This window comes from Amblyomma maculatum, chromosome 1 (genome assembly GCF_055883805.1).
Source record: "Amblyomma maculatum isolate TAMU_Amacu chromosome 1, ASM5588380v1, whole genome shotgun sequence".
Lineage (NCBI taxonomy): Eukaryota > Metazoa > Arthropoda > Arachnida > Ixodida > Ixodidae > Amblyomma > Amblyomma maculatum.
Genome location: NC_139344.1, coordinates 157,028,110 through 157,053,626, shown reverse-complemented (window position 1 = coordinate 157,053,626; position 25,517 = coordinate 157,028,110). Strand labels below are relative to the sequence as shown.

Here is a 25,517-nt window from a genome sequence, read left to right as displayed (position 1 = left end):
TGACAGTAACTCGTATTAATTTCCTGAACCTGAGTTAGGAGTGCGCCACCTGTACTGCACAAGGGCAGTGCACTGTGCCAAAGAGCATTGCGTCATAAATGTGCGCACATCAAGCACGGTCGCTTTCGTAAACTGAGCTCACTCCGAGTCCCACAAAAGAGCCGCGCGTTCGCAGTGCAACCAGTGTTGTCGCATTGCCGTTTGCATACCCTAACTTCTCACCGTATCATATAATTAGCTTTCGAATCCCGGCTTCGGTGGCCGCTTTTCGATCGAGGCGAAAAGCCAGGCGCCCGTGTGCTGTGCGATGTCAGTGCACGTTAAAGAACCCAAGGTGGTCGAAATTTCCAGAGCCCTCCACTACGGCGTCTCTCATAACCTGAATCGCTTTGGGACATTAAATCTCACAAACCACAACCCCAACCATAAAATTCACTTCTCTCCACATCTCATAACGATTTTCTCAACGCGGCTAGAATGCGCTGCTACGTAGCTAGGTTTCTTAACAAGAGCAGAGGTGACGAACTATCGCGAGTGGAGACACTGGAGTAGAGCGAAAGCTTCAAAGTCGAGAGGACGAGGCTAAAGGTCGAGTTCTCGGTGCCGATAACATGGAGCAACAGCACCAGGTCGGGGATGTGCGCGCCAGAGGCAGTTGAAGCCGCCGGACGGAACAGATGGATGAACCTCGATTTTTCCATCCGGGCACTTAAACGGCAGTTTAGCTCAACACCAACCCTTTCGGCTGAGCACGATCGATCAGTGATAAACGCTCAAATATGGCGCGAATTTCCGTGGGAGAAGTGCGTTCAAAGGCCTCGCTCATCGTTAAAATCACAAGGTGGCAAACATAGCCGATAAGCGGGCGCGGAAATCTGCAGCAGCTTTGATGGCCGCTCAGAAAAAGCCCCCTTTTTTGAGCTCCGACAAGAAAAGTGCAAAATCTTTTCTCGATGTGACCCACGGCCGTTGCTCACGACGCATGCGCTTCACTTTCGGCAGCGCTTGACACCCTCGTGCTCTGTTCTTTCCTTCTCTTTTTGCAGCAACTTTGAAACTCTGGACAGGATTGAAAAGGGGCCCAAGGAGATCTTCACGCCAGACATACAGAAGGTAGGCTTTCGCGACCGAGGTGCCGTAGCTACTCGGATCACACCGGTGTGAGCTCCAGTTCTTTCTTTCTTTCTTTCTTTCTTTCTTTCTTTCTTTCTTTCTTTCTTTCTTTCTTTCTTTCTTTCTTTCTTTCTTTCTTTCTTTCTTTCTTTCTTTCTTTCTTTCTTTCTTTCTTTCTTTCTTTCTATTTTATTCTATTCTATTCTATTCTATTCTATTTTACGCGGGTGTGTCCCACTGCGTCCAACGCAGGAGTGATCTTCTTCCGGCGATGCGCACGCGCGCAGCACACCGAGGTCCTTGCGCGAGGGAGTGTGCGGCATAAACTTAACCGCTGCCGTTGCCGGGTAATCGAGACTGCGCCGCTCGAATCTGCATGCATAATCTGTCCTCGTCGCGGATCTTCCACAACGCTCCTGCTGCTGTATTTTGTCTTCTTTCTATTCTGCCAGTGCTGTAGTTACCTCCGCATTTCGATTGTCTGCGGAGGGGGGCCGCCCCGCAGCCGCGCCTGTTTGCCTTAGGGAGCGCTGCAGCGTGCCGCCCGTGCTGCTCATCCCAGAGTTTCCGCTGTCTTTCCGCGTCGTCTAAACATTTGCTCACCGGAGCCCAGTGGGGCGCAAACAGATGACTGTTGTGCGTCCGCATGGAATAGACTACGAGTAGCGCGTAATCAATGGTTGTCGGTTGGGCATGTTGTGGCGCTGGGCGAACTCATCTCGAGAATGAAAATTCCTACTAGAATAACAACGGCGTAGCGTCGCCAGATCAAGCCCCCCTTCAGTTCGAGGCCAGCAAATAAATCTTTACGTACACTGGAGTGCTCATACGCCTGCAGAGCCTATAGGCGATCGATTATGTACGCGAACACTTTCCCTGTCCCATTGGTAGGTACGGTTCGTGCGCGGTGAGCGGCTCATATGTATTGGTACGCGAATATCCTATGCACATGATTATGTATAACGTATGCAGAAAAAGAGGCGCGCAGGAGAAGTGTTCTTTAGAGTCAGTTGTATGCAGAGTATCGCAGCTTTTTGTTTCGTCTTCTTACGCATCGTGTTACTGAAAAACAGCGAGAAGGTTTAAATGCACGCTAGATCTGGCGGTATGTCCGTTGTAAGTTTGCTCAGGACAAATGCTGCTGCTTTTTTGTGTAACGCTGGCTGGAAAAATGTGGGGCACCATGGGATGCATATGAGAATTCTCGTCCGCAGCAGCCCGGTGTAAGAGCATCAACGGACGTTTTATGCGCTTTCTTTTCTCTCTCTCTTTCTCTCTCACACGCGCGTGCGCGCACACACACTAGCAGTTTGCTAAAGGTGAAGACTGTCAAAATCAAAGGCGAGCTTTGCTTTTGAAATAACTTCAGAATCGGAATCGTGTCTCGCGATATCGAACGTTATAAAAACTACACCATTAAAATTTTCTTAAAACTTTATTCTTGAAGTTGCCTTTTGTGCGCTGCACATAAGTAAAATTGAGCCGCTTGAATGAAATATGGGCGCAGTTTAGGCTCTTTGCGACGTAAATGGTTCTTACATGATTAGCGGAAAGGTATACGCGCCGGATATGCCATTCTGGCTATATTGACTGCGGCGAAGCAATCTTAGCATGCTGCCATAAGCCTGTTTTGTTTATGTTCAATATTTTCAACCGCGATCCAATTGAAGATTTTTATAAACTCGACTCACCTTGAATTGCGGAGGCCTTGAATTTCGCAATATATTGTTGGCATAAAAACCAGTAATTGAAAAGAAAAATATTTTTCTTCAACGCGGTTTTATTCTACTGTAACGAACAAAAAATAACCGTATTATCGAGCAGTCCAAGTGCACAGACAGCACCAGCGTATCTATAGCGGCTTTTGAAAGAAAATTTCGTATTGCAAAATTTCAAACCCATCGTTTTCAGCAGTATAGTTTGCCCTTCTGCATCTAATACTTTGACATTAAGCTAAAGGTATACAACCGAGGGGGCACCTTTTCATGTCTCATATTCTTTAGGTTTAGATTTCGTGGTCGCACACAAAATGCAGTCGCAGCTAATAGCAACAAAGCGTCGGCTGTCCGATACCGCAAAAAAAGCTTATTCGACAGTACTTTATTAGTCATCTACCGTTTACTTGAAAAACTTGCGTATGCGTGGACACTCGATAGGCTTCAGCACTACGTCATCGCCACCCACCATCGGAGCGTCTATGTCTCTTGTTGTCTTTTTCGGAGAAAGACCTTCAACGATCGTCGTGTTCTGCGCGTGCAAGGTTTCTTCTAAGTAAGAAGCCCGGGCGGCCGTTTATAATGATTATCGTCCTTAAATTTTCTTCCTTTTCTTTTACCTTAGGCTTACACGAGCGGACTCGTCTCTTCCACCGCCTGATTCGCGAAATTGCGTCCCGCGCGACCTGCGAGCAGCGCCGCGAAAGGGGGCCGGCGCAAGCGGGAGAGACCTGGGCGCGCGCAAGTGAGCAGCCGAGCGTGTCGCGGCAGTGCGCGTTCCGCTGCCGCGCGGCTGAAGCAATGGATGAGGGCTCCGGAACTTCTCTGTGCTCCTGCTTCTGCGAATAGGCACGTTTTTACGCTTTACAAAGAAAAGCCGATTTTCTCCTGAGGGCTGCAGAGGCTCGCACGGAGCTTTGGCGAACTTTGGGCGCCGGTGTACATAACGAGCTATTTCTGCTGCTCTGTCTTCTATTCGCTCGTCTACTGGGAGGAAGTCTCTTGTTCCCAGGTAGTTCGCTGTGAACAAGAAAGTAAACGCAGATTGGAACCTCGTACATTCACGCGCGTGGGTTGAGAGATGCGGGGCCTCGCTGTTCGGAACAGGACGTGGCGGCCTCGGGGGCGCACCAGGACTTGTCCGCTCGTCTTCATGTCCGAGTGCGTTTATGCCCGCACAACGAGCGGTGCATTAATTTAATGCCTTCTGTGGCCGCTGCAGCGACGTCGGCGTCCAGCTGGGAGAAGGGGGAGGAATGAGCAAATTTATTGTCGATATATACGTGCCACCCCGGCGGAGCCCCATATCTGGTGTCCCCCCCACTTTTCGCTGGTTTTGTCATACGCGGCGCTTTCAGAAGTCGTGAAAACTTCCTCCCATAGCCCACTTTCTCCCGAGAAGTTGGAAAGTGGTCTGTTTATATTATTCTTATTTACGTCATTGCATCACTTTTGGTCCTTAAAAAGGCGTATTAGTCCACAAAAGAGACGCTTTGTCCCTGGCTATTACACAGCGGTTGTAGTTGCAAGAATGCGATGGGACTAAAGTCCCTCTTTTGGCATCGACAGCTGTGTCAGACCTGAAAACCAATCTCTGCGGCGCGCAGTACCTGCATATAGTAAATGAAGGCAATCAAATAAATAATTAAAGAAAAAAGAACTTTGCTAGATCTTTTAGCGATCCTGAAAGGAATGTACCATTTTAAACGCTATTGCTAAGAGCTGTGATAGACGCGCAACTGAGATGCACAAGGCTGCGTCTTGTGCTCTTCACTTGTGTTTCTCTCCAGCCGTCTCTGCCCAGCTTAGATTTCGCGCTAAGCGTGATCAAACTAGCTTCAGTCCTAGCTCTTTTGACGTTAAAAATCTGCCATCTCCTTTAATATTGATACGAATATTACGCAGCTTACTTGGGTGCTTTGATGAGGCAGGCCGCAGCAGTATAATTATTTTCATCCTCTCATATTCATTAATATACACGGAAGAGTTTCTCATTGGGGCGTCTCTCGCATTTAGCATCCACGAAAGCACAGCCAACGTGGCTGGATTCATGGATCCCTTATCAGCAGTAGAGGTAACTCTATACCCAGTAATCAACCGCGACGCGCTCATAGTAGCGTGGAAGGCGATGCCTTCGACAACTTTGGTCATTTTTTTACTGGGACCTAAAGCCAAAGAGATAAATTTATTCGGGTCCTTCGCTGCTGTTATCCATAATAATTCGTGACGCTAGTTATTCACAGATATGGACTCTCGGTCATGCTGAAATCCGTGAAATGCATTGTCGGAGTGTACGTAGCGTTCACCCTTCCAGCTGGTATCGACTTCTGCTGCTGGCAGTTCCTTCAAATTCCGTGTAATAAATGACTACCTGGCATGATTTCATCGCCCTAAATGTCAATGCAGGCAATGAAGCTCCGTAAACGCGAGGCTCGGCTGTGATTTGTGCCGTCGCCAGATGAGATAGCCTTTTGCTGCTAAACACGAAATTGCACTGTCTATCCTGGCCATGGCAGCCACTGTTCGGTGGTGTAAAAATAAAAAAACATTAGCCCGTTACAAAATTTTAGAAATGCGCCAGTAAGTATGTGGAAGAGTACAGGCATCTAGAATATCTGTGTTCTGAGTTCGTTGAAGAAAACCAGGGCCAGCTTGCATGATAAAGTTGGAGCTAAGTCCAGACTTAAACGGCCCAGGCCTGGACGTCAAAGGTACGTGCGCTCATCTTCGTCCGCAGCGTCGTTCGAACGCAGTACTAACCGAAGGCCGAGTTTGCCGAGCGAGTAGCTGGGCCTCAGATCTGATGACGTCGACGCTGATGGCGTACCCAAACTTAGCTCCAGACTCATGCGGTTTCGAAGATACAACTTTAAACAGGCAGCAAAGAATTGTCAATGTACAGGCGGGTATTTCGCGCTCGTGTTCACCAGAGTGGCTTCCCTGAACGCCTTCAGCAACCACTTGGGGCATTTTTCCTCGTAACACAATCTTAAGCCGCAAAAGGCAATGGCACGGATTTTACACAGTGCAAGATTGACCGAATGCTTACACCTTTCCGCCAGGACAGGGCCAGCGCATCCCTGCATTTTCCTAATTTCTCGACTTAGTTACCGGGCGTCCTTGTGTCTTAACTAAGACGGCCTAGAGTCGTAATCGCACAAGCGACTTATTCAAGTCAGGACTGAAGCCCAATCTTGACTTCAGTCTTAAGCGGTCATGCTAGCGGCCCAATCCTTTAGACTCCAGTTAAGTCTGGACTTAGCTAAGACAGTCTTAAGATCGTTTCGTGCAAGCGGGCCCAGGTTGTCGAAGATTCCCTTATTACCTTTTCTGACTCCACCCCTCTCTTGCTCGCACTGACATATGCAAGCACGAAAAATTCTGCATTGGAAATGGCGTTCAGGAATAGTTTGTTTCGATTCTTGGCCTAACCGGGCGATTCGGTCAGCTACTAAGGTGGTAAAAACTGTGAATAACGATCTTGCCAGTTCTGATTAGGTGCGGGCGGGAGTGTGCACGTACGTCGCCCACAAGAAATCTTGACCGTGTTTTACCTTCCTGTTTTCTTTTTTTTTTCAGGATCTACTCTTGCTGGAAGAACAAGAAGTGAGTAATTGGAATTGTTTATAATTACATTTTTAAACTCTCGGTGCGCGAATTGATTGAAGAGAAGCTTAGATTTTTTATTAACAAGCTTCATGAAAACTAAACTTTGGTATTGATCAGCGGCATCGACTTGACGTGCTGTTGCCCGATGGTATGCGCTAATCTGTCAAAGTTAAGTCCACCTTCCTATCAGGCGAATTGTTCATGAAAAAAATACAGCGAGTAACTGATACACCAGAATTGCCAGCCATTGCTACCGAGTTCGGCGACGCCATTTGTGGCTGCAAGGATAATTTTGATTCCTTGGCGGTGTTGTCAGACACTTTGTATATGTATGTATACACGCACTGCAAAAAGCATTTCAAAAAGCTGGCGAGCAATACCAGCTCTGAGTGGCTCCACGAAGCTCTATATACCTGCCCAATGTTTTGGAATTAAGGTCTCGCGAGATAGGATGTCTACAAGCACCAAATAAAATATTATCGCGATAACACATTACGAAAGATGCAATCATAAAACCGTATGAAAATGTGAAACGAGCCCCACCTGTAAACTGTGTACTCTAGATCTGCTCCGTTTGCCATCTTTAGGCCAATTAAATGAAAACGAAAGAATAGAAGGTCGCAAGAACCATGAGGCCCTCAAGGAAGGAATCTCTTGGCGGTCGGTTTTGAATTGTGGAGCCTAGTCGAATGCGATAATAACAGAAAGGGCATATTTAGTCACCCTAATCGGTTCCAGACAATGCCAAGCCAGCGATGTCACAGCTCCGCATAGTGATGAGTTATAATGCAGTGCATTCTGCGTCAATATTTAGCTCTTTATCACAAGTGCTTGTTTTGTAAACATGCATGTTTCCTTTCACCTACTAAGATACAAAGGGGCGCAAGTGCCTATTTTGAGCGCGTAAAGAAGGCAGTACAGAAAAAGTGAACGATCACAATAAATTCCGCTCAAAAGCTTAGGACGCTGAACGCCCTAAGTGCTGTACCTTAAGTGCGCGATTCATCCAGCTGTGCGTACAAGTTTCTTCGAGAATCGCGCACAGTGCGCCGGTAGCGGCGCCTTTGTCGAGATGCGCTCTTCGGAACAGTGGGGGAAAACGCAGCATTCCTCTGTGTTCTTCTTCGCAGGGATCTGTGAATTTCAAATTCGGCGTGCTGTACGCGGAGGCCGGCCAGACCACTGACGACGAGATGTTCAGCAACGGTGACTCAATTTCGCTTGCTTCTCCGGCGCGGGTGGCCCTGCGATTAGAAATGCCGGGACATTCTCATTTGAATTGCTGATTTCTGTCGAGATGGGTTACTCGCAGCATATACGAGCACGATTCAGTTTCTCGCCCATCTCGCATTCTTCAATAAACGCGTGACTTTCACGCTCCTCGTACTGTAACAAAGAAGTAGCAGCGAAAGAAAAACTGGGAACAAAAGAAATATGTCTATCGCGCAGTTCATCAGAGGGTTCACTCTCTTATGTATCGCTTTGTGTTGAGCCAATGCTTGCGCACTATTCTTTGACGGTGCCGCAGTGCTGCCACGTCGGCGTTGCGCGATGGGTCTGCACAGGAGGGTTCATTGTAGCGGCACCTTTCTTCTTTGCTTGACAGAGGTGGGAAGTCGAGAGTTTGACCGCTTCGTCAACCTGCTCGGTGAGAAAGTTCGACTGAAAGGCTGGGACAAGTACCGAGGAGGCCTGGACGTCAAAGGTACGTGCGCTCATCTTCGTACGCAGCGTCGTTCGAACGCAGTACTAACCGAAGGCCGAGTTTGCCGAGCGAGTAGCTGGGCCTCAGATCTGATGACGTCGACGCTGATGGCGTACCCAAACTTAGCTCCAGACTCATGCGGTTTCGAAGATACAACTTTAAACAGGCAGCAAAGAAATGTCAATGTACTGGCGGGTATTTCGCGCTCCAAGATACGGTCAGGTTGCCAGGAATTCAGTTGGTTTTGATACGCGCAGCAGTGAGCTTCATATTCTATCGAAAGACTGGAAACACACCATGCACTTCCCGCAGCGTGGAGCACGAACCGATGAGGTAGGCAAAGCTTGCTGCGAAGGCTTCGGTTATCTATTGTCCACTATGAAACCGTGCACTTTGGTATAGGCTGCACCCTTTCTCGCGTGTAGAGGCATAGAGTCGTTTACCAGGCGATCCTCATATTTAAGGCCGTCTTGGTAGCAGAATTGGGACACTGCATTACACCATCTCTTTGACCAATCCTATGCATTAAATCTGTGCTTTAGCTCGCACTGCTATCTAAACTGCGAAAAGCTACCAGAAATAAAGCGATCAGACTCCGTCTCATTTTCTTGCGTCAGAAAAAAGTCATTGCGAAAAGCATATGGTATCCTCTGAAGCCGTAACATTTGAACATCGTGTCTCCAGCTGTGTGCTGTGTGGCTTTTCCGAATTCAGTGTCCGTAGGTAACGAATAATTTCTGAGGAGGAGCTAAAGTAAGCGAAGGCAAAGGTATTTTACTCAAGATTTCGACACAGCCGTGCAGTATGGGCTAGACAAGCATCATCGTCAGCTATATTACGTCCACTTGCGACTAAACGACTTGCCAATTATCTCCGCTTAATTGTAACCTGCACCAGCAGCGGATGACGCATGCCCAGCACGTTTACTATTCTTACATTGTAGATATGTCGGCAATTGTATCGCCTTTGTTGCATAATGTAAACAAGATTTACCTCCTACCACTGCCCCAGAAAGCCACAGTCTTCCAAAAGTCTCATGAGCAGCTTCGATCCTCGCGCCTCTTAGCTCGCGCACATTAAAGAAACATCGCGTAATTTATTCAATGTCGTTCCACCTCTTCAGGCTGCGCTGAAGTCTCATTTTGCGGCCATAACTGTAGTGACACGTGTTACGGAGGCGTGTGCTGATTTTACGTCGTCCCAAGCCACGCGCTTTAATTACGCCAACATGTCGCTGCACGTGGATCGGGAGAGTGCAGTCCGTTCACTTAGTTGCTAGCGATGCAGGGTCGCCAGAAGCAGTAATCGGAGGAACTTTGCGAACATCGCCGCGAACGCAAGGGGAAGCGACGATAACGCGAAGATATAGAGTCAAGGACGTTCCGGCGCACCTAAAGCTGATCGAAAACGTAACGGCAAGGGGATCCTGGGCAAAATGGGAAAACGGGCATGCGCTCGCGATGCCGCTGGAGACAGTCGAGCCACAATCGTATCACTCGGCCGTTTAAGCGTCTGCTCATCGTCAAACCTTTCATTGTTGCGTGTTCGGTCAGGTGAATAATACCGAAGCTGCTAGAGGTTTGTTCGGTTGCAGTCATTCTGCAGTGACATAGCAGGGAGGCAGGTTCAGCGGCGAGGTGTTGCAGTACTTCTCAGTGCGAGGGCACCTGGTAAGCAACGCTTCCCATCAAATCTGGTACGATAAATCATCACCAGTTTTCTGCTCTTCTTATTACTTGTCCAACATTTCTATTTTGTGCTTGCATTTTCTTCCAGAATATTATTAGCCCCAGCTAGTTCTCTGACAAAGGCTGCCCTCTGTCTCATATCCTCATCCCCATCCCCACCATTTTCATCTCCGTAGTCCACATAATCTCACAGGAGTGCCATAAACCAATTTTACGATCTCTCGATGACTTCAGCTTATCGTAGGGCAACAGTATACGATAAGCTGATCAAAATTGGTCGATAATAAATAGCATATTTTGTGAACATTCTAGACATGAACATGAATTTAACTTGCGGCTTTATAGTACAGAAGCCGTACATCCTCAGACTACAGAAGATAGCGATCGTTCTCTGTCAGTGCTAGGAGGAGGAGGCTTACTTCTGTGGCTATTGGGGTGTTTTCCTGGGAATCCACATGGCGGGCTACTTCAAATGAGGGTGATTAAGGTGAAACTAAGCGTACCCACAATAAAATCTCGCGCAGTCATACCCGCATAGGATTTTCATAAGGTTCGTATCGGACCAGTGCCTTTAAGGAAATTTGCGACTCTTTTGTATGACGTGACGCGAAAGCTCGGTCACACCAGGAATCTAGAACATAAAACACTATATGGTGGCTACACCCAAGGAATTCGCGCGCACCCAATGTCGGTCACGGTGATCTGCTGGAGAATCAGCTATTGTTGGGAAAGTATTTAGCGCAACGACACAAAATACGTCGAGTACGACAAAACAAATACGGTGCTATGAGAGTAAAAGCCAAGTATAATGTGTAACAGAGGAAAAGAATAAGTATTTGGGTCAGAGTACAACGGAAAGGTAGGAGTAACTAAACACAGATGGATATGCAAAAGGTATGCAAGATATGTAGAAAAGAGTAATATTTTAGAGCATACATTATATACTCTGTGTTCAGTGCGGGCAGGACGTGTATATGCGAAGAGAGGACAACCGATGGTCGCTTATGGTACTAAACTGGATTCCAAGGGAAGGAAAGCGTAGCAGGGGGCGGCAGATAATTAGGTGGGCGGATGAAGTTAAGAAGTTCGCAGGGGTCAAGCGGATGCAGCTAGCACAAAACCGGGTTAATTGGATATATATTGGAAAGGCGTTCGCCCTGCAGTGGGTATAGTCAGGCTGATGATGATGACGATGATGATGTTCAGTTCTACGTCAGAGACTGGAGCAGGGCGAGTAAACAAGAAACCGTAAATTGAAATCCTGATCTGGTCACTGAGTCTGCCTCGGCCGCTCCTGAACGCTTTATTCTTTCAGTGTAGTCGAATAAACACTTGCGACTATCATTCTGATTATTCGGCGCGAAAAACTAGCTGTTTAGTTTAGTAACTTCGCAATTATTGAATGAATTCTATTTGGAACCACAGATACCAGATTCGTGACTACAAGCATGACGTCACGAGCTTTTGCGCCATGACTAAGCCAGTGATGATACACTCCACGCCAAAAGGCCTCTTTCTCCAGGCTGTGAGCGCTAATCCTTATTAGCAGTTTATGAGGCACAGCCAGCCGACACACTGGACGCGAAATCCCTCTTTTCGTCTCGAAGAGAACGTATGTGTGTGAATAGGCACAATTGCTTGATTTTTTTTTTGTACTGGATTTCTTCATAATGCGCAAATTTTCAATGCAGTCCGCATATTCGTATTTCTGAGTGGTGATCTAATTCTTCTAAGGGGTTCCTGCAGGCAGCTCCAGCAAATCTAGCCGTTGAATTGTACAGGAGGACACTGGGCGAAGAATCCCCCTCGAGCACAGGTCCAATCACAACAGTTTCGCCTCGAGTGCGGACATCGTGGACATTCCCTTCGCCCACCCATTACTGTCCCGTAGAAAGTACAAACAAACCCTGCGTGGCAGCGTCTTCCAACACCCCATGTTCAAGGGGGGCGCATTTAGGTTTTGATCTGTTTCACGTGCTCGCGGAAGATGGCTCTCCGGCCATCCGTCGTCTCTGATACTTTTTTTGACGGTCGCGGGATGAATGGACTCAGCACCGTTCCTGAGCATTGACGCCTATTACGGTGACGAGTGTTGGCATCACGTTATGCGCGCTGGCAACTCCTGGGGCCATCGAGATGAGTTACGGGTAACAGTTGGCTGAGGAAGAAGGAAAGCGCTGGCAGTGGGGACTGACAGGTGGGCATATTCGTAACCTGGTGTGGGCGCAGGTATGGCCTCGTAAACGAAAGGAATATGCGCTGTCCTCGCCTAACTATTCGGAACATTTTTATGCGATGACCGGTTGGCCAAAGAAGAAAAGCCTGCGCGCTGGCCTGACGGCCACCAGTAACGGGCGACAAGCTTCGTGGAAGGTGATCGGCTACGGCCTTGCCGTTTGTCCTTCCAGATGACTCCATGTCGGCGTCAGCGCTCGCGAGTGTTTTTTTTTTTATTATTATTATTATTTGAAAAGGAGAGAATCACGTGCGCGCGCTGGCGATAGGCTCAGGGCGCTGTCATGTACAGGGTCGTCCACTTCCAGCTATAACACGGTTACTGCTTTTAAAGCAGCATTGCGCCCGACGCAGGCACATATCGATGCAAAACAATGCAAGCACAGAAGGACCCGGGCGTGTTGCTTCACATGGCCTGCCACTAAGCTCTATTGCATGGCCGGGTCGGACGCAATGACGTTTTGAAAACAGTGACCGTGTTATAGCTAGAAGTGGACGAGGCTGTACATTGTTATAGGCTGCACTGGCACGCGTGAAGCGGAAGTTATTTGAGAGACTTGCTACAGCGTTTCGCCTATTGGATCAGCCTTCGCCGAGTTCGGTATTCGTAATGAGATTATCTTTTTGGTGTGATTTATTATCATATGAAAAATTGTTTACTCTCTGCAAAGTAATACGATAAACTCAGGGAAAGCTCAAATTTAATGCGTTGTTACGACGCCGGCTTGTGTCGAATGTAGAAGGGCCACCTTGTAGTTGTGAAGTTGGTGCTTATGTATCATACCCCGAAGGTCAGGAGAAGTGTTTTTTTTTTTTCGTTTTTCAACTGGAAGCTGTTTATGAACGGAATTTTTTGCATACCACATCATTGCTCCATAATAATCAATATAGCCGAAGATCACTTCACGGGTTGCTTGTAATTTTCGACTAATTATTGTCAAAAACCTACCCCATTGGTTTTTCATGGCAGTATTACCTACTCGACGCTAGCGCAGGGCAAGGTTAGACCATTCCCATCGGAGTATGCGTAACAGTGTCTTGACCAGGTGCCTCACAATTAAAAGTGCCGTTCAAGGAAGCTGGCTTTGTATCTGCCGAACAGCGCTCTACCAAACTCTCTCCGAATTCTTGCCTGTTTCACGACTCATGACCTTCGATGTCATATAGATATCTTTGGTGTCCCACCCACCGTACTCTTCGCTAAGCTATGAGCCACGTTCTTATTCAGCGTTTAGCACTGGAGGGTTTTCCAACGAAGATCTTAATGAGCGTCCCGCGCGACCTCCGCGCTAAGCCACAAGGAAGTGTTCAAGGACACGTGATGCGTCTCAGCTGTGTTTACGGGCTGCGGAAAGGTGTCGCCGCGTTGGGCTTGGTATAGCAGCTTTCTGGGAAAAGAAGGAAAATTTCTAAGCGAGTTCCAAGCACCTACTATTACATACATACATGCATACACATTGCGAAGTAAAATGGGAAACATCCGCCGGCTTAGCTCATTTTTAGAGCACCGCGCCAGACTCTGCGTGTTGAGACCACTAGGTTAGCCTCCCATCGGCGGGATGTTCTTCCGTTCTGTCAAATCTTCTCGTTCCTAAAGTGATATCTGGATTACGTATCCCCTTGACAACAACAAAAAAGTGACAAAATTGCCACTGCTTCCTTTGGATAAATGTTCCTACAGTCTACTTTTGACCATGCACTATACACATAGACGGTGCATTTCAGCGACAATTTTAAGCAATAGTTAGAGACATACTTGTAGTGGCAAACCTTGTAGGTGAGTTTGCCGGCTCCTGATCAGCCGCATAAGTCGCTGAGGCGAGGCACGAGAATGATGGAATTAACGTAATGAGAAACGGATTTATTGCGCTTACCCTTGCCGAATAGTTATATTAGTTCGTTGACCGTTCATGGCCCCTAGACAAAGTGCAGTATCTTTGTGTGACACGATAACTTGGCTGACTGCTAAATTTACACTGAATAAGGACTGTAAGGCTATATTTTCTCCTCTGTCTCTTTTTTTGCTCCAGGTGACATGACGGGCAAGCACTCAGTCTACACAATCTACGAGGGCCATGAGATCATATTCCACGTCTCAACGCTGCTTCCATACTCCAAGGACAACAAGCAGCAGGTGGGCAGATCACGCCGTAAAGGCAACGCAAATAGATGTACGCGGTTACGCTACAGCACACCACGAGATTCCTCTGCATTATCAGACTAGTGTTTGCCTGCTCCGGTGCCAGCAATTAGGCAGCGCTGTTCGTGAGCTTAAATGCCGCTGGTTACGTGGTGTTCAGTGTAAAAGCCGTACTCTAACTTCGAGTGCGGCTCGATCGATTAGAAAGAGAAGTTGCTTTTGTGAAATGAGCCCTGTTCAGATACTTGCACTGTCAAACGACGCTGTAGCGGCAATTTAATCCTTGCTTCTTTCTCTTACCAGAGGTATGAGAATGAAAGACGCCCTGTAACACCTAGGATACCTGTACACAAAACTTACGCCAAGGTCGAAGTGGGTTAGACGCACCTGTGAGGGGCGTTTTTTTTTTTTTTTTTTTTTGTTGACAGTTTGAGTCTCATAACTCGGAATGGCTCGAGCACGACTTCATTTATTCCCGACCCTGCTCTACTTTCCCACCTATTGCAAAAGATATGAAAAGATTGGCAGGAAATCCGAACCCTGAAGACGACGATAACAAAAGGGTCATTAGCTCCGTCGCCAGGAAATCAAGGATGCACATGTGCCTCATTGACTATCGGGTACTGCCTGCCTAAATTCGTCATTACTGCTAATAAAATGGGAGACGCAGACCGGAAACGAAAGGACTGGTGATTGTCCTGTCTGTTCGTGTCTTGCCTGTGTCCACCATTTCGCCACTAATCACCAGTTTAGGACGCACAAAAACAAATGCTAGCAGAACATATTCTTGATCCCATACGTTCTATAGCTAGCTTAATTTTGCGGAGCCTTAGCGTGGACATGAAAATACCGTTGCCATGTCAGTGCGTGGGAATCTCATTTACTTGCTTGTGTTGATGAAGCCCAGCTGTGCGCACGGGGAACGTTCTAATTTTTTTTTCTCTGCTGGATATACACCTTTAAAAATATTTTTTATAGCTAGAGACTGAATGAATACTACATTAATAGAGCGTCCTGAACAAAATCTGGTCTTGCGCAGTGTTTCGCATCGAGTAGAGTGAAATTCAAAATTTTCATGCTAATATGAAGCAAATTATTTGTTTAATTTTTCATCACTTGTGGATGTAGGGTCACTCTAACATGCAAAATACAGTACATGAGTTAGTGGCGCTAGCGCCTTGGTTTCCGCGGATGCCTATTTAAGAAACCTCTAAGTTTTTGTCAATTCTTTTTTAGATGTATTTCGATCCTGTAGAAGAAAAAAAAATAGAACTCTTGAGGTGTATTAGTGAGTGTTTTCGTCTTTTTTTTTTTTTGCCCATAAATATGTGTCGCCCTCCCTCCTCCGCCTTTTTTCTTGTTTTAGTCGATAGGAATTCTTATTAGAGCGTGTTCTTGTCAATTCGACTTAATTTACTCGGTGTTCTGGCATCATTATTGTAGCCGCCGTAGGAACTAAGGCAAAGAGGCAAGTGAAAATGTGAATATCTCTGAAATCTCATTGCCTCGGCCCGAAACAACAATTTTTTTTTTTTTTTTTTTTTTTTTTTTTTTTTTTTTTTTTTGAGCTGCGACACTGGGACATCTTCGCTGTCACGCCACAGCTGATCACCAAACATTCGCATTGCAGACTAGCGATCGACCAGATATTTTTTTCTTTTTTGCTTCCTCCAGTAGCCAGAGAATTCGCACGTTGCCCCAGACAAAGTATCTTTGTAAACGAGTCGGCTGGCTGACTCTCCCAGCTAACCGTTCCGGCCGGCCCGACGCTCAGAGAAAATTTCGTTCTTTCAAACCATTTTTCACCACAGCAGCAGCGCTTGGAGCCGACTGTGTGATATTCTGCCTATCAGCTCTACTCGCGAAACGGCGTCCTCTCGGAGGGCTACAGCATCTGAAATTCTGAACGAATTCACCGCCCCGCCTTTAGTAACAGCATGAGTATACTCGCCGTTCGGCCAGAGTTGCAGATTACCAACATTGAACGCATATATAGAAAGGAAGAAATGGCTACGCTTGCTCATATCCCTTTGGCGCGTGATATGGCTTCCTGAGCGCTATGCCTTTTGTCTTCCGCCAGTTTATCGTTCAGAGCGGAACGAGTTATGAAATACAGTTGGATCTTTGTGTTCTTAGGCTTCTGAGCGCTTGCTCGTCTTTTTCATCTGGAGTTAGCAATCTGAATCGCTATAAAAAGCGAGCGAACTTTCGCGGTTACACTGCTAGTCTGTTTTCACACCTTAATCTTATGGAAACATTTTATTTATCCGTTCATGAACCGTCCTGCTGCTGTCTTTCTAGCGCTTATGATTACTCTTCACGTGCACTTAAAATCTTGTAACCTCTGCTACATTTCCCTGAAGAGAAGCCGAGAAAGAAAAGGAAAATCGAGCAGGCCGCTGTGTCGCAAGCCACGAGTTCGACAAGAACAATTTCCCCTCGCTTTGACCAGCTTCCTGCTCTTGGAAGCTTCGAATGCCTCCGTGCCTTTCGGTGTCCCGTGAACGCCTTCCAGCGATTGTACGATCCCCCGCAGCTCTGCTCAAGGCATGTGGGGTCAAGCTGAACAGGTAATGCCAGAGTTTTGCCTCCACCTCTAAACGACTTCTCCGGCACTTTTCTGGTCGATCGACAACCGCGTTGCTCTTTTGTCGTTGTGCTCGTTATTATCGCACCAATCCGACGACACCGAAAGCCGGAGAGAAGCATCTACGAGCCCAACGGAGCACGATGCGTCCGATGGAGGCCGGCCGCCAGTTGCTGCTTGTGGCGTTGTTTCACTTGGCGCAGTTGGTGCGGCCGTTTAGCGCCGATGGCAAGCTTCGCAAGGCAAGCTGCCATATCATGGGAAACGACGTAGAAGGCCTCCTTTTGTTCATGTCGCGCGGTGAACTGGTGACCATCCGGGGAATCATAGACGGCCTCGAACCCGGAAAGCATGGGCTCACCATAAACGAGTCGGGCAACATCTCAGAAAACTGCGGGCATGTCGGAGCCCACTTCAACCCGTACGGTAAGGAGCACGGCCCCTCGACTTCGGAGAACTCCCACGTCGGGGACCTGGGCAACGTGGACGCGTCCGACGACCTCGTTGCACAGGTGCAGACCAGCAGCAGAAGGATCCGACTGCACGGCAATGACAGCGTCGTGTCCCGCTCTTGCGTCGTCTACGAGCAGCCGGACAACTACGGCGCCGGCGGCGACGTCACGAGCAAGTCCACGGGTGGCATGGGCAACCCCATTGGCTGTGGCGTCATTATGGGCTTCGGCAAGCACCCCGCGAGCATGGCCGCCGCTTTGGCACTGCCGTTGTTCCTGTCGCCCCTGCCTGCGGAACTCATCCTCGTAGCGTTCCTCTCGTGGTTAGGCCGAACCGATTAGGCAGAACATTCAATTTTGCCCCCCTCTGATTTCTGTTTTGATTTGTGTGTTCAGCTCCATTGTGCTCGGTGATGTATGCAGTCGAAAGGAGGTGGCCTCCAGCAGATGCAGTCAAGGCAACGTAGTAACGTGATCGCGATTTTACAGTGCAGAAGTTCCTTATGTACACCCGCGTCTAGTTAGTCACCTTGAGTTGCACTGGCCGTCTTACGCTTTTAGTCAAGTTATTTCTCTTTTAACATTAATTAAACGCGTCAAAGAGTGTCGCAGATAGATGCTTTGACATTGTTGTATGACCATGCTGTCGTAAGCTGCGGGGGAGGGTAAATGCTGCCCTTCATTGGTGAAACCTGCTCTGCGTCTGGGTTCTCTCATTTTTATGTGTTTTAGGATGGCAGACCACAGACACTCTCAAGATTTTGTCGCTAATGGTCGTCTTTGATCATTTGAAGATATTCACACTTCTCCCCTGAAGTGACCATAAAAATTGCGGAGCAGTTTTAAGGCGAAAAACCTTTAATGACTAATACTGTCAGCGTTAGTTCGTTCAGTCATATATGGCTGTCAATCAAATGACATCATCATCCGAAACCAAAGCTAACGTCGTCAGAAAAATTAAAATGCGATCTCCACCGGGAATCGAACCTCCATCCGTCGGATCACCAGCCGAGCGCTTTAACCAACTGCGCCACGCCCTCTTTTTTTCCTTATTGCCAACTTCAAAACCATATTTTACACATACAGAATATTACGCGACAAACACACAACATGGCTTATAAATCACGCGAGCTCGGGCTGGGTGATCCATTAAAATCACGGGCGTGGCGAAGTTGGATCCCAGCGCCCGGGATAGTGAAACTGACATAATTCTCCTTGTCTACCGTGAGGATAATGGTAGCAATGAAAATGGCGCTGCAATTAGTGATAATGACAGTGATGGCATTGGCAATGATAATTACGGTATATTTAGTTGATAAGGATAATGATAACAAACGTGATGCACCGTGTACACCCGCAACCCTCAGGCTTTCGCATTCCTGCAGTGTAGATTCCACAGTGCTCTCGGAACTTTTAGTATATTTCGGTGCTTTGTTTTATCCACGCAAGTTTTGCTTGTCTAGTTATATTTAAGTTCCTCTACAACGAGAACTATGAGTGTGTTGTCTTGTTTCTCTGTTCTAGGTGGAAAGGAAACGCCACATCGGGAACGATATTGTTAACATCATTTTCCTAAACGGAAGCTACGAAGACCATTGCAACTTCAAACCATCCATGATCAAGTCTCAGTTTACCCGTATCCAAAAGTGTATTTTAATAGTTTTCAGGATTGCTTGAGACCTAAGTACGCGGAATGAAGCAAAAGTGTTCTGCTCTTGCGGGGGATCTTGGCTAACGTTTGTTCGGATAGGACTAATAAGCGGTATCAACTCGTGGAGCAGAAGAGGAAGTCATTTTTTTTTTATCAATACTTTCACCTGTATTGGCAGTGGTTAATTTTGACGGGCTTGTATGAAGTGTCAGACTTCTAGGGATCATTTGCCCGAGTGGACTTACGAAGCTCCCGGCATTTATCTATCAGGCGTTTGTGATTATCTTGCGGCTCGGATGTGGTTGTTCATTTATACAATACCGGCACTTTCTTCTAGTCCGGACAGTGAATACAAACAACACCCAGTGCGTACTGCCGCAAAATTGAGTCAGAAATGGTAAAAGGCGGTGCGAAGAGCTCTGGCGAAGGTTTAATACTAGCTCCACCCGGGCTAACAATATCGTTAATTTTGGCACTTGGTTGTAATGTTGTGATCGCATGAGCAAAGCTAAGCTTCTTTGTTTTGAATAGCTTAAAAAAAAAAAGACAAGCAACCGAGAGACATTCATGGCTATGTGCCTTAGTCAAGAGAGCTACATCCAGTTACAATGAGTGAAAACGAACACCCGTCTCTTACCGGCTACACTGACGTTTATACCTCAGTCAAATATGAATTTTTGAGGGAGAAAATTGAGTTTAAAAATCTTTCCGCCAGTCGATCGAAACTCGTGGCGTCTGCGCTAAAAGGGCCATGCGCTGCTCTGAGGTGAATGGCGGTCTTGCTTCCTAGATGCGCGCCTCCAAATCGGCGTCGATTCACGTATCCTAGCTGCAGAATCGACCTGCAACGACGACACGTATATTTAATTATGTGGTCCTTTCCCTTTTTTGTATGTGATATAAAAGCTTCGTTTTCACTAAGAGTGGTCTCTTTCTAATCAGAGTGCTGAACCCTATATCGACAGCAGCCAACGTCTGTTTTCCTCAGAGTCAATTTCAGGAAGAGAGGAGGTAGACCCCTAGAGGCATTTTATTTTGTTCTCTAGCGTATACCTGCAAAACAGCTCAGGTGTATGCGTCCGGTCGTCTTAAACTGCTGGGAAAACTAGGAGCGCCTTACTTCTGCAGTGGCTCTTACATAGAGGGTGGTCGCATTGGAACCACGCATCATATTTGTGAGGCCTCTTTTGCTAAAAAAAAAAAAAAAATCCTCGGCATAGCTTTTTTGTTTTTCGCTTGGTGAGTAGGGGAACCCGGCCCTGCGAGCTGTGCGCAGCTTTTGCAGAATCAATGTCATTGCGAACCGTTTGACCATCTCTGTTTGAAACTTTGCCATGTTAATTCCATCTGTTTGCTGCTATTAACCTTTCTCAAAAGAGAATTCCTTCTCCTTTGCCGCATTATGTTCCTTTACTTCTGCAACGTAGACATTTTCGCGGTTGTTTCTTACATTCGAGAAGAAGATGCGTACAGGTAAGTGATGCCGTTCTTATATTTTATCACTCTTTCCTTGTTTAGCACATTTAGAACGCTGCTTCATTTCGCTTGCCTTTGCAACCAGCCACCGCCAGGTTTCTTAGGCATATATCGGTAGTACGGCTGTAAAATCTGGGTAGTCCGGAATACTCAGTAGCTGTACTTTGCCCCCCCCCCCCCCCTCCGCCCCGGCAATTGGCTCAGTCACCTCTGTAGTGTGACCGGGTCTCAACAGTAGTACAATAAATCTGTGGAAATCTAGAAGCCTGCTAATTACTTCATTAATCGCTGAGAGCCTTGATTTTTTTTTTTTTTTTCACAAGCGGCTGATATAGCCTTAAACTTCGAGTTATCTACGTTGTAGGCTTAGTGCAGCACTGTGCAGGTCAGCTTATCAATCGCGACTGTTTCAGCAATTGAAATTTTGGTGCGTAGATAGGCATCGAAGTATTATTGGAGAGCAACCAGAAGCGTCTGGCAGCCTATAATAAAGAGCCAGCCCAGAAAACCTGCATCGTCAGCGTGGGCTACAAAGCGGTCCTTTCGTGCACGTTGTTGTTTATGAAAGTGACCGCAGTGAATGGCGCGCGCAGGAGAAGACCAAGTCTGAGGTCTCAATGTAAAAATAAGCAACTGTTCCCGAGCTGCTCTGCTGTTTTCCGCTTTTCTTCTCCGTCATGCTGAACCGCCGTGCTCAACCTTTTGTCCTTCTACATGTGCATGTTTTGGCATGTTTTTGTTTTTTCAACATCGTTCGAAGTGCAGAGTAAGCGAGCACATGTGAGCGGCGCGAGGTTTTTCTTTTTTAACTACGTTACGTGCGCGTGCGCCGGTTGGTCAAATCAATAACCCTTACCAAGTAGTTCAGCTCAAGCCCTTAGTGACTTACGAAGGCCGCATGCTCTCAAATCGCAGGAAGCTTCTAAGATGCTGACGCAGCGTGCCTGCGCTTTGCAGGTTGTCCCTCTTCTCGGAGGAGTCTGTGCCACTATTTGGGCCGTCGCTGCCATGTCCTCCGGTGTTCCACAACCATCAGGAGTTCAGGGAATTCGTACTGGTTAAGCGTAAGTTATTCTTTTTTTCTCCAAGAAAGGCGGGGAATATATGGCGACGGTGTCTCTTCGATCTCCTCCCTCTTTCCCGGCCGCCCCCCCCCCCCCCCCCTTTTTTTTTTTTGACAGCTGTTCCGAAGCGTGGTGCGACTGAGCTCAGCTCTATGGGCAACGCGCGCTTGCTACATCCTGTTTAGAGAGGCATTAGGAGCAAGTTATTTACTGAACATCACCTGTTTTGTGCTTCAAACTGACTGCCTGCTTTCTTCTTAAACTTGCATGTATTGCGTCGCTGTCGCGGAAGCGATTGCCAGTTTGTTACTGGTACTTCTTCTCTGCCACCCGATTATCCGTAAATTCCCTGCCTCCTACTACGCACAGTATCACGCTTCGGCGCCTTGTTCTCAACTCATTGTTGCGGTTCCGTATAACCGCATCTTTTGAAGAAGTTACTGATTTATTGTCTAATTTCGTGCTTTAGGTTACATTATACATATCCAAACTATACTTCTTATTCACCTTGTCTTCTCACCTTCGGCGGGACCGCTTTCAGGAAGCTTATCCTAAATCTTTTCCGTTTTTTGTTTCCTCCTTAAAAAAAAAAAAAAAAAAAAAACGACTACATGCCCTCGGGCACGGATTCGTTGTGAGCGCTGCGGCTGACTTTTGTTTCCGATGCCAGAGCTGTGCCTCTGAATTATTCATGAGGGCTCGGAAACTTTAGTATGTACAGATATCGTGCCAGATCTACTTTTTTTTTTCACTGGCCGAAATTTATTTTCGGAATGCGAATGACACGAGCAAAATTTGTGGTTCTGACTTAACGTTGGCCAAATGTTATGCATATCTTTTCCCTGGCATCGAGCGCCTCAGCGCGCAATTAATGGCTGGCTGCCCATTTGGTATGCACAGTATAGGCAAAAACGAAAGAACGGACGTCTTTCCTTTTGTTTTTAACATTCGACGTCGGCGCTGCTACACTGCTTCTAGCACTGTGGGCAAATCTAAAGAACCGCGTGAATGCGTGGCTATTTTTATTCCTTAGCGTCAGAGCCACGATTAAAAATTTCAAAACATGCACTGCCTTTTCATGCATTTGTGCGCGACCACTTCAGCAATAGGGGAACTCTACCGCCGATGCATCATGGCCACTGTTTTGTCCTCCCGTTTTCCGGCTGTCGCGAAAAAGGTGTTTATCGAAGAACTCGTGCATTTGAAGCGTTAACGTTGTTAATCGTGGAGAGAGATTCTATATGGGCGCATTTCGGCAAGATATGTACTGTGAAGCGTTTCTGACGTCTTAGAGAGGGAGAGTCGGAAATGTGGGTCGCTTTTCTGCCAAATTTCACAATCGTTTCGTGTGACCTCGCTCGTGGTTCACGCCATTGTTCTCTAGACATGAATTGTCGAGGTTAAAGCCGCCTAACTGGTTTATCAAACAATGACGCTGCAAATGTTACTCATACCAGTCATTTTTTATAGTCGTTGCATTGCAGGGTTAACGCATTGTAGCGTTAGTCAACCCGTGCTTGCATGAATGGGCAAACATCTCACGTAGCGAAAGTGCTGTTGATGTTGCACCACTATTCTCGGTCACATGTGCGTACAGTATATGCAGGCGTCCTTAGGCCGGCGTTCTTCCTGGTGCTTAGCATTAGTGTCAACCGTGACCCGTTGAGTCCACGGTCTTCCCTAGTAGCAGCCAGGTGGGGTATTTTTCAAGAGTTTCAATAGCTTCCCATTTACGTGCGATGATACTAAGAACCAGCTCTGTTCCTTTCAGACATCCAATATAATGGGCTTTTTCGACACTGATCTGAGAAAGAAGCAACACTGTGGAGTGACAGCGAAAATTGCATGGCTCCGAAGGTACACGAGCAAGAAAACCCGTGCACCTTCGTCAAAGATAGACAGCCAGAGCTTTCGCCGCAAGATCGACGTAGAGGTGGCGCCGCCGTCACTCCGATAGTGTGGATTGGCAGCAAGCTGCTCTCGCAGTAACGCACTCGGCGTAGGTCTGCTTCCAAGTTTACGTCAGTTTGTTGGCAAAGAAAACATGCCTTCTGCAAGAATTAGTGATTTACTGTTTACAGTGTTCCAATGTTGCAGAAAAAAAAAATCGATTTGGCCAATGCTGCGGAAAAGAAGCGCGGATTTTAGGAAAACAAGGCAAGCAGCCGCCCGTCCTTTAGGTTTACTGGCGTCGTTTTGCACGCTTTTTGCGTTGTACCGCGTTCACAGGCCTGATATTTTTTATGTGTACCACTGATAGCTTTGTTCTTATCGCCTTTTCGACGGTGTGCGCGTATCTTGTACGAGCGTCAGACATGCCAGTTTAGTGTCAAGCCCACGCAGATGCAAGGTTCGTGCTTCCAGCACTTTAGAATGAATCGAGACACAGCCTGGTTCATTATATCGTACTTGACTCGAGGATTAAGCTGGGTAAATGTAGCACTGACAGCGTACTTCCCGGCGCCTAAATGCACATCAACTCTGGCTAGACAAGCTGGCACCACGGTTCCTCAAAAATGACTTTACGCTCTACAGGAAGTCTCGCTGCGCGGCAGAACTGATTGTCAGGTGTAGAGCGCTGAGTGGACTGAGTTTGCCGAACTTATAACATGGCGAATACTTCTTGCGGCAAATCTCAGAGAACGCGCGCCATGACTAAATGATTTCCTGAAACTGAGGAATATAAGAGATTTCTGATTCTAGTGATGTTGGTCATTGAGTAGTATAATTATTTTTTAACGATACCAGTAAATTTCACTGTATGAGAGAAGTTTTACACACTTGACAAAACTTAGGACTATCAGCGATTAATTGGCAGTGACGAATCAGTCGTTGCGAAGACATCATAAGAAAAACTACGCATTGTGCTGTCACAAAATTTGGCAAGGCATTTTGAGAGGGTGAAGATTTATTTATCACTATAGTTATTGAGCAGTGACACAACCTTACGCGAAGCAAAATGTTAAGGTTTTTTGCAAAACAGGTGCCGGATATAAGACTATACAGAAAGAAATGGAGTGAGTTCAGCTTATGCGATTATAAAGATTTATTTATTCCCGAACAAAACACCGATTTTTAAGCCCGTATTAAGCTATCTTACTCCCCTTGTCAGAAACATCGACTTTTCTCGGTAGACAGCAATAACACTTAGATGGAAAAGGATTTTAACGGGCTACCAGTGAAGTACACTGATCTAGGTGTATTATGTAATTAGTGTAACAATTAGGTGCTAGAAAGATATGTTTCTGAAATATTCGAGCATCTCCCCCAAGCCAATCCTGCTCACTTCCCTATTATGGATACGCAGAAGCCTTCATCAGTAAAATAAATAAATAAATAAATAAATGCAGATGAGATTTAACGCTCCAAAGCGACATCGGCCATGACGGATGATGTAGCGGCGGGCTTCGGTGTCGTTGACCACCTGGGTTTGTTTAACGTGCAGTCTAATCCCTCAGCAGAGGAACGCATTGCGAAACGGCCGCGATTGAACCCCCCGTTCGATCTCCGCAGTTGGGCGCCCTACCACTAAGGCACCGCGAAGAAGATTCACGAAACAAATATATATAGCTATGGTATTTCAAACAGAAATGGGGATAAACGTTTTTTTTTTAGTTTTTGCATTAATTAAGTAGTATTGATGACAGCGACCTGTTTTGCTTTGACACAGTGCCTAACGACAGCATCGAGCATCGAGAGTGTAATAGAATCGCTAGCGCAAAGACCGACTGATGATGTCCTTATCCAGTATGACATACTAGATATGGACAAGTATATATATATATATATATATATATATATATATATATATATATATATATATATATATATATATATATATATGTAGCCTCTTAACATTTCTTTTGCAAGAGGCAGATATGTAAGCAAAAGCGTGCCGTAACCACTAAACAAAAACAAAAAACGCTTGTACACGCTGCACGCGCACACGTAAATCGCTGCTTGCTGGCACACTACATAAACACGCACCCACACTGTGTAGGGTTTGCCGCTGCGCCGCAAGGTGGCGACTCTGCTCGATGTCGAAGATGACGCATGTGCTATATGTGGTAACTCCAGTAAAA

At 46.7% G+C, this 25,517-nt stretch overlaps 1 protein-coding gene across 4 annotated transcripts in view; it reads left to right on the top strand.

Moving 5' to 3' along the window:
• Window positions 1-25,517, top strand: part of LOC146204717 (GTPase-activating Rap/Ran-GAP domain-like protein 3) — a 444,973-nt gene that overhangs the window by 383,883 nt on the left and 35,573 nt on the right. For all 4 annotated transcript variants that reach the window (XM_084589436.1, XM_084589435.1, XM_084589438.1 and 1 more), the window contains exons 8-15: window positions 1,047-1,113; window positions 6,408-6,434; window positions 7,568-7,643; window positions 8,044-8,142; window positions 14,096-14,199; window positions 18,769-18,880; window positions 20,323-20,368; window positions 21,329-21,435. In XM_084589436.1, coding sequence (XP_084445562.1) covers window positions 1,047-1,113; window positions 6,408-6,434; window positions 7,568-7,643; window positions 8,044-8,142; window positions 14,096-14,199; window positions 18,769-18,880; window positions 20,323-20,368; window positions 21,329-21,435 — 638 coding nt within the window. The remainder of the gene's footprint in view (window positions 1-1,046; window positions 1,114-6,407; window positions 6,435-7,567; window positions 7,644-8,043; window positions 8,143-14,095; window positions 14,200-18,768; window positions 18,881-20,322; window positions 20,369-21,328; window positions 21,436-25,517) is intronic.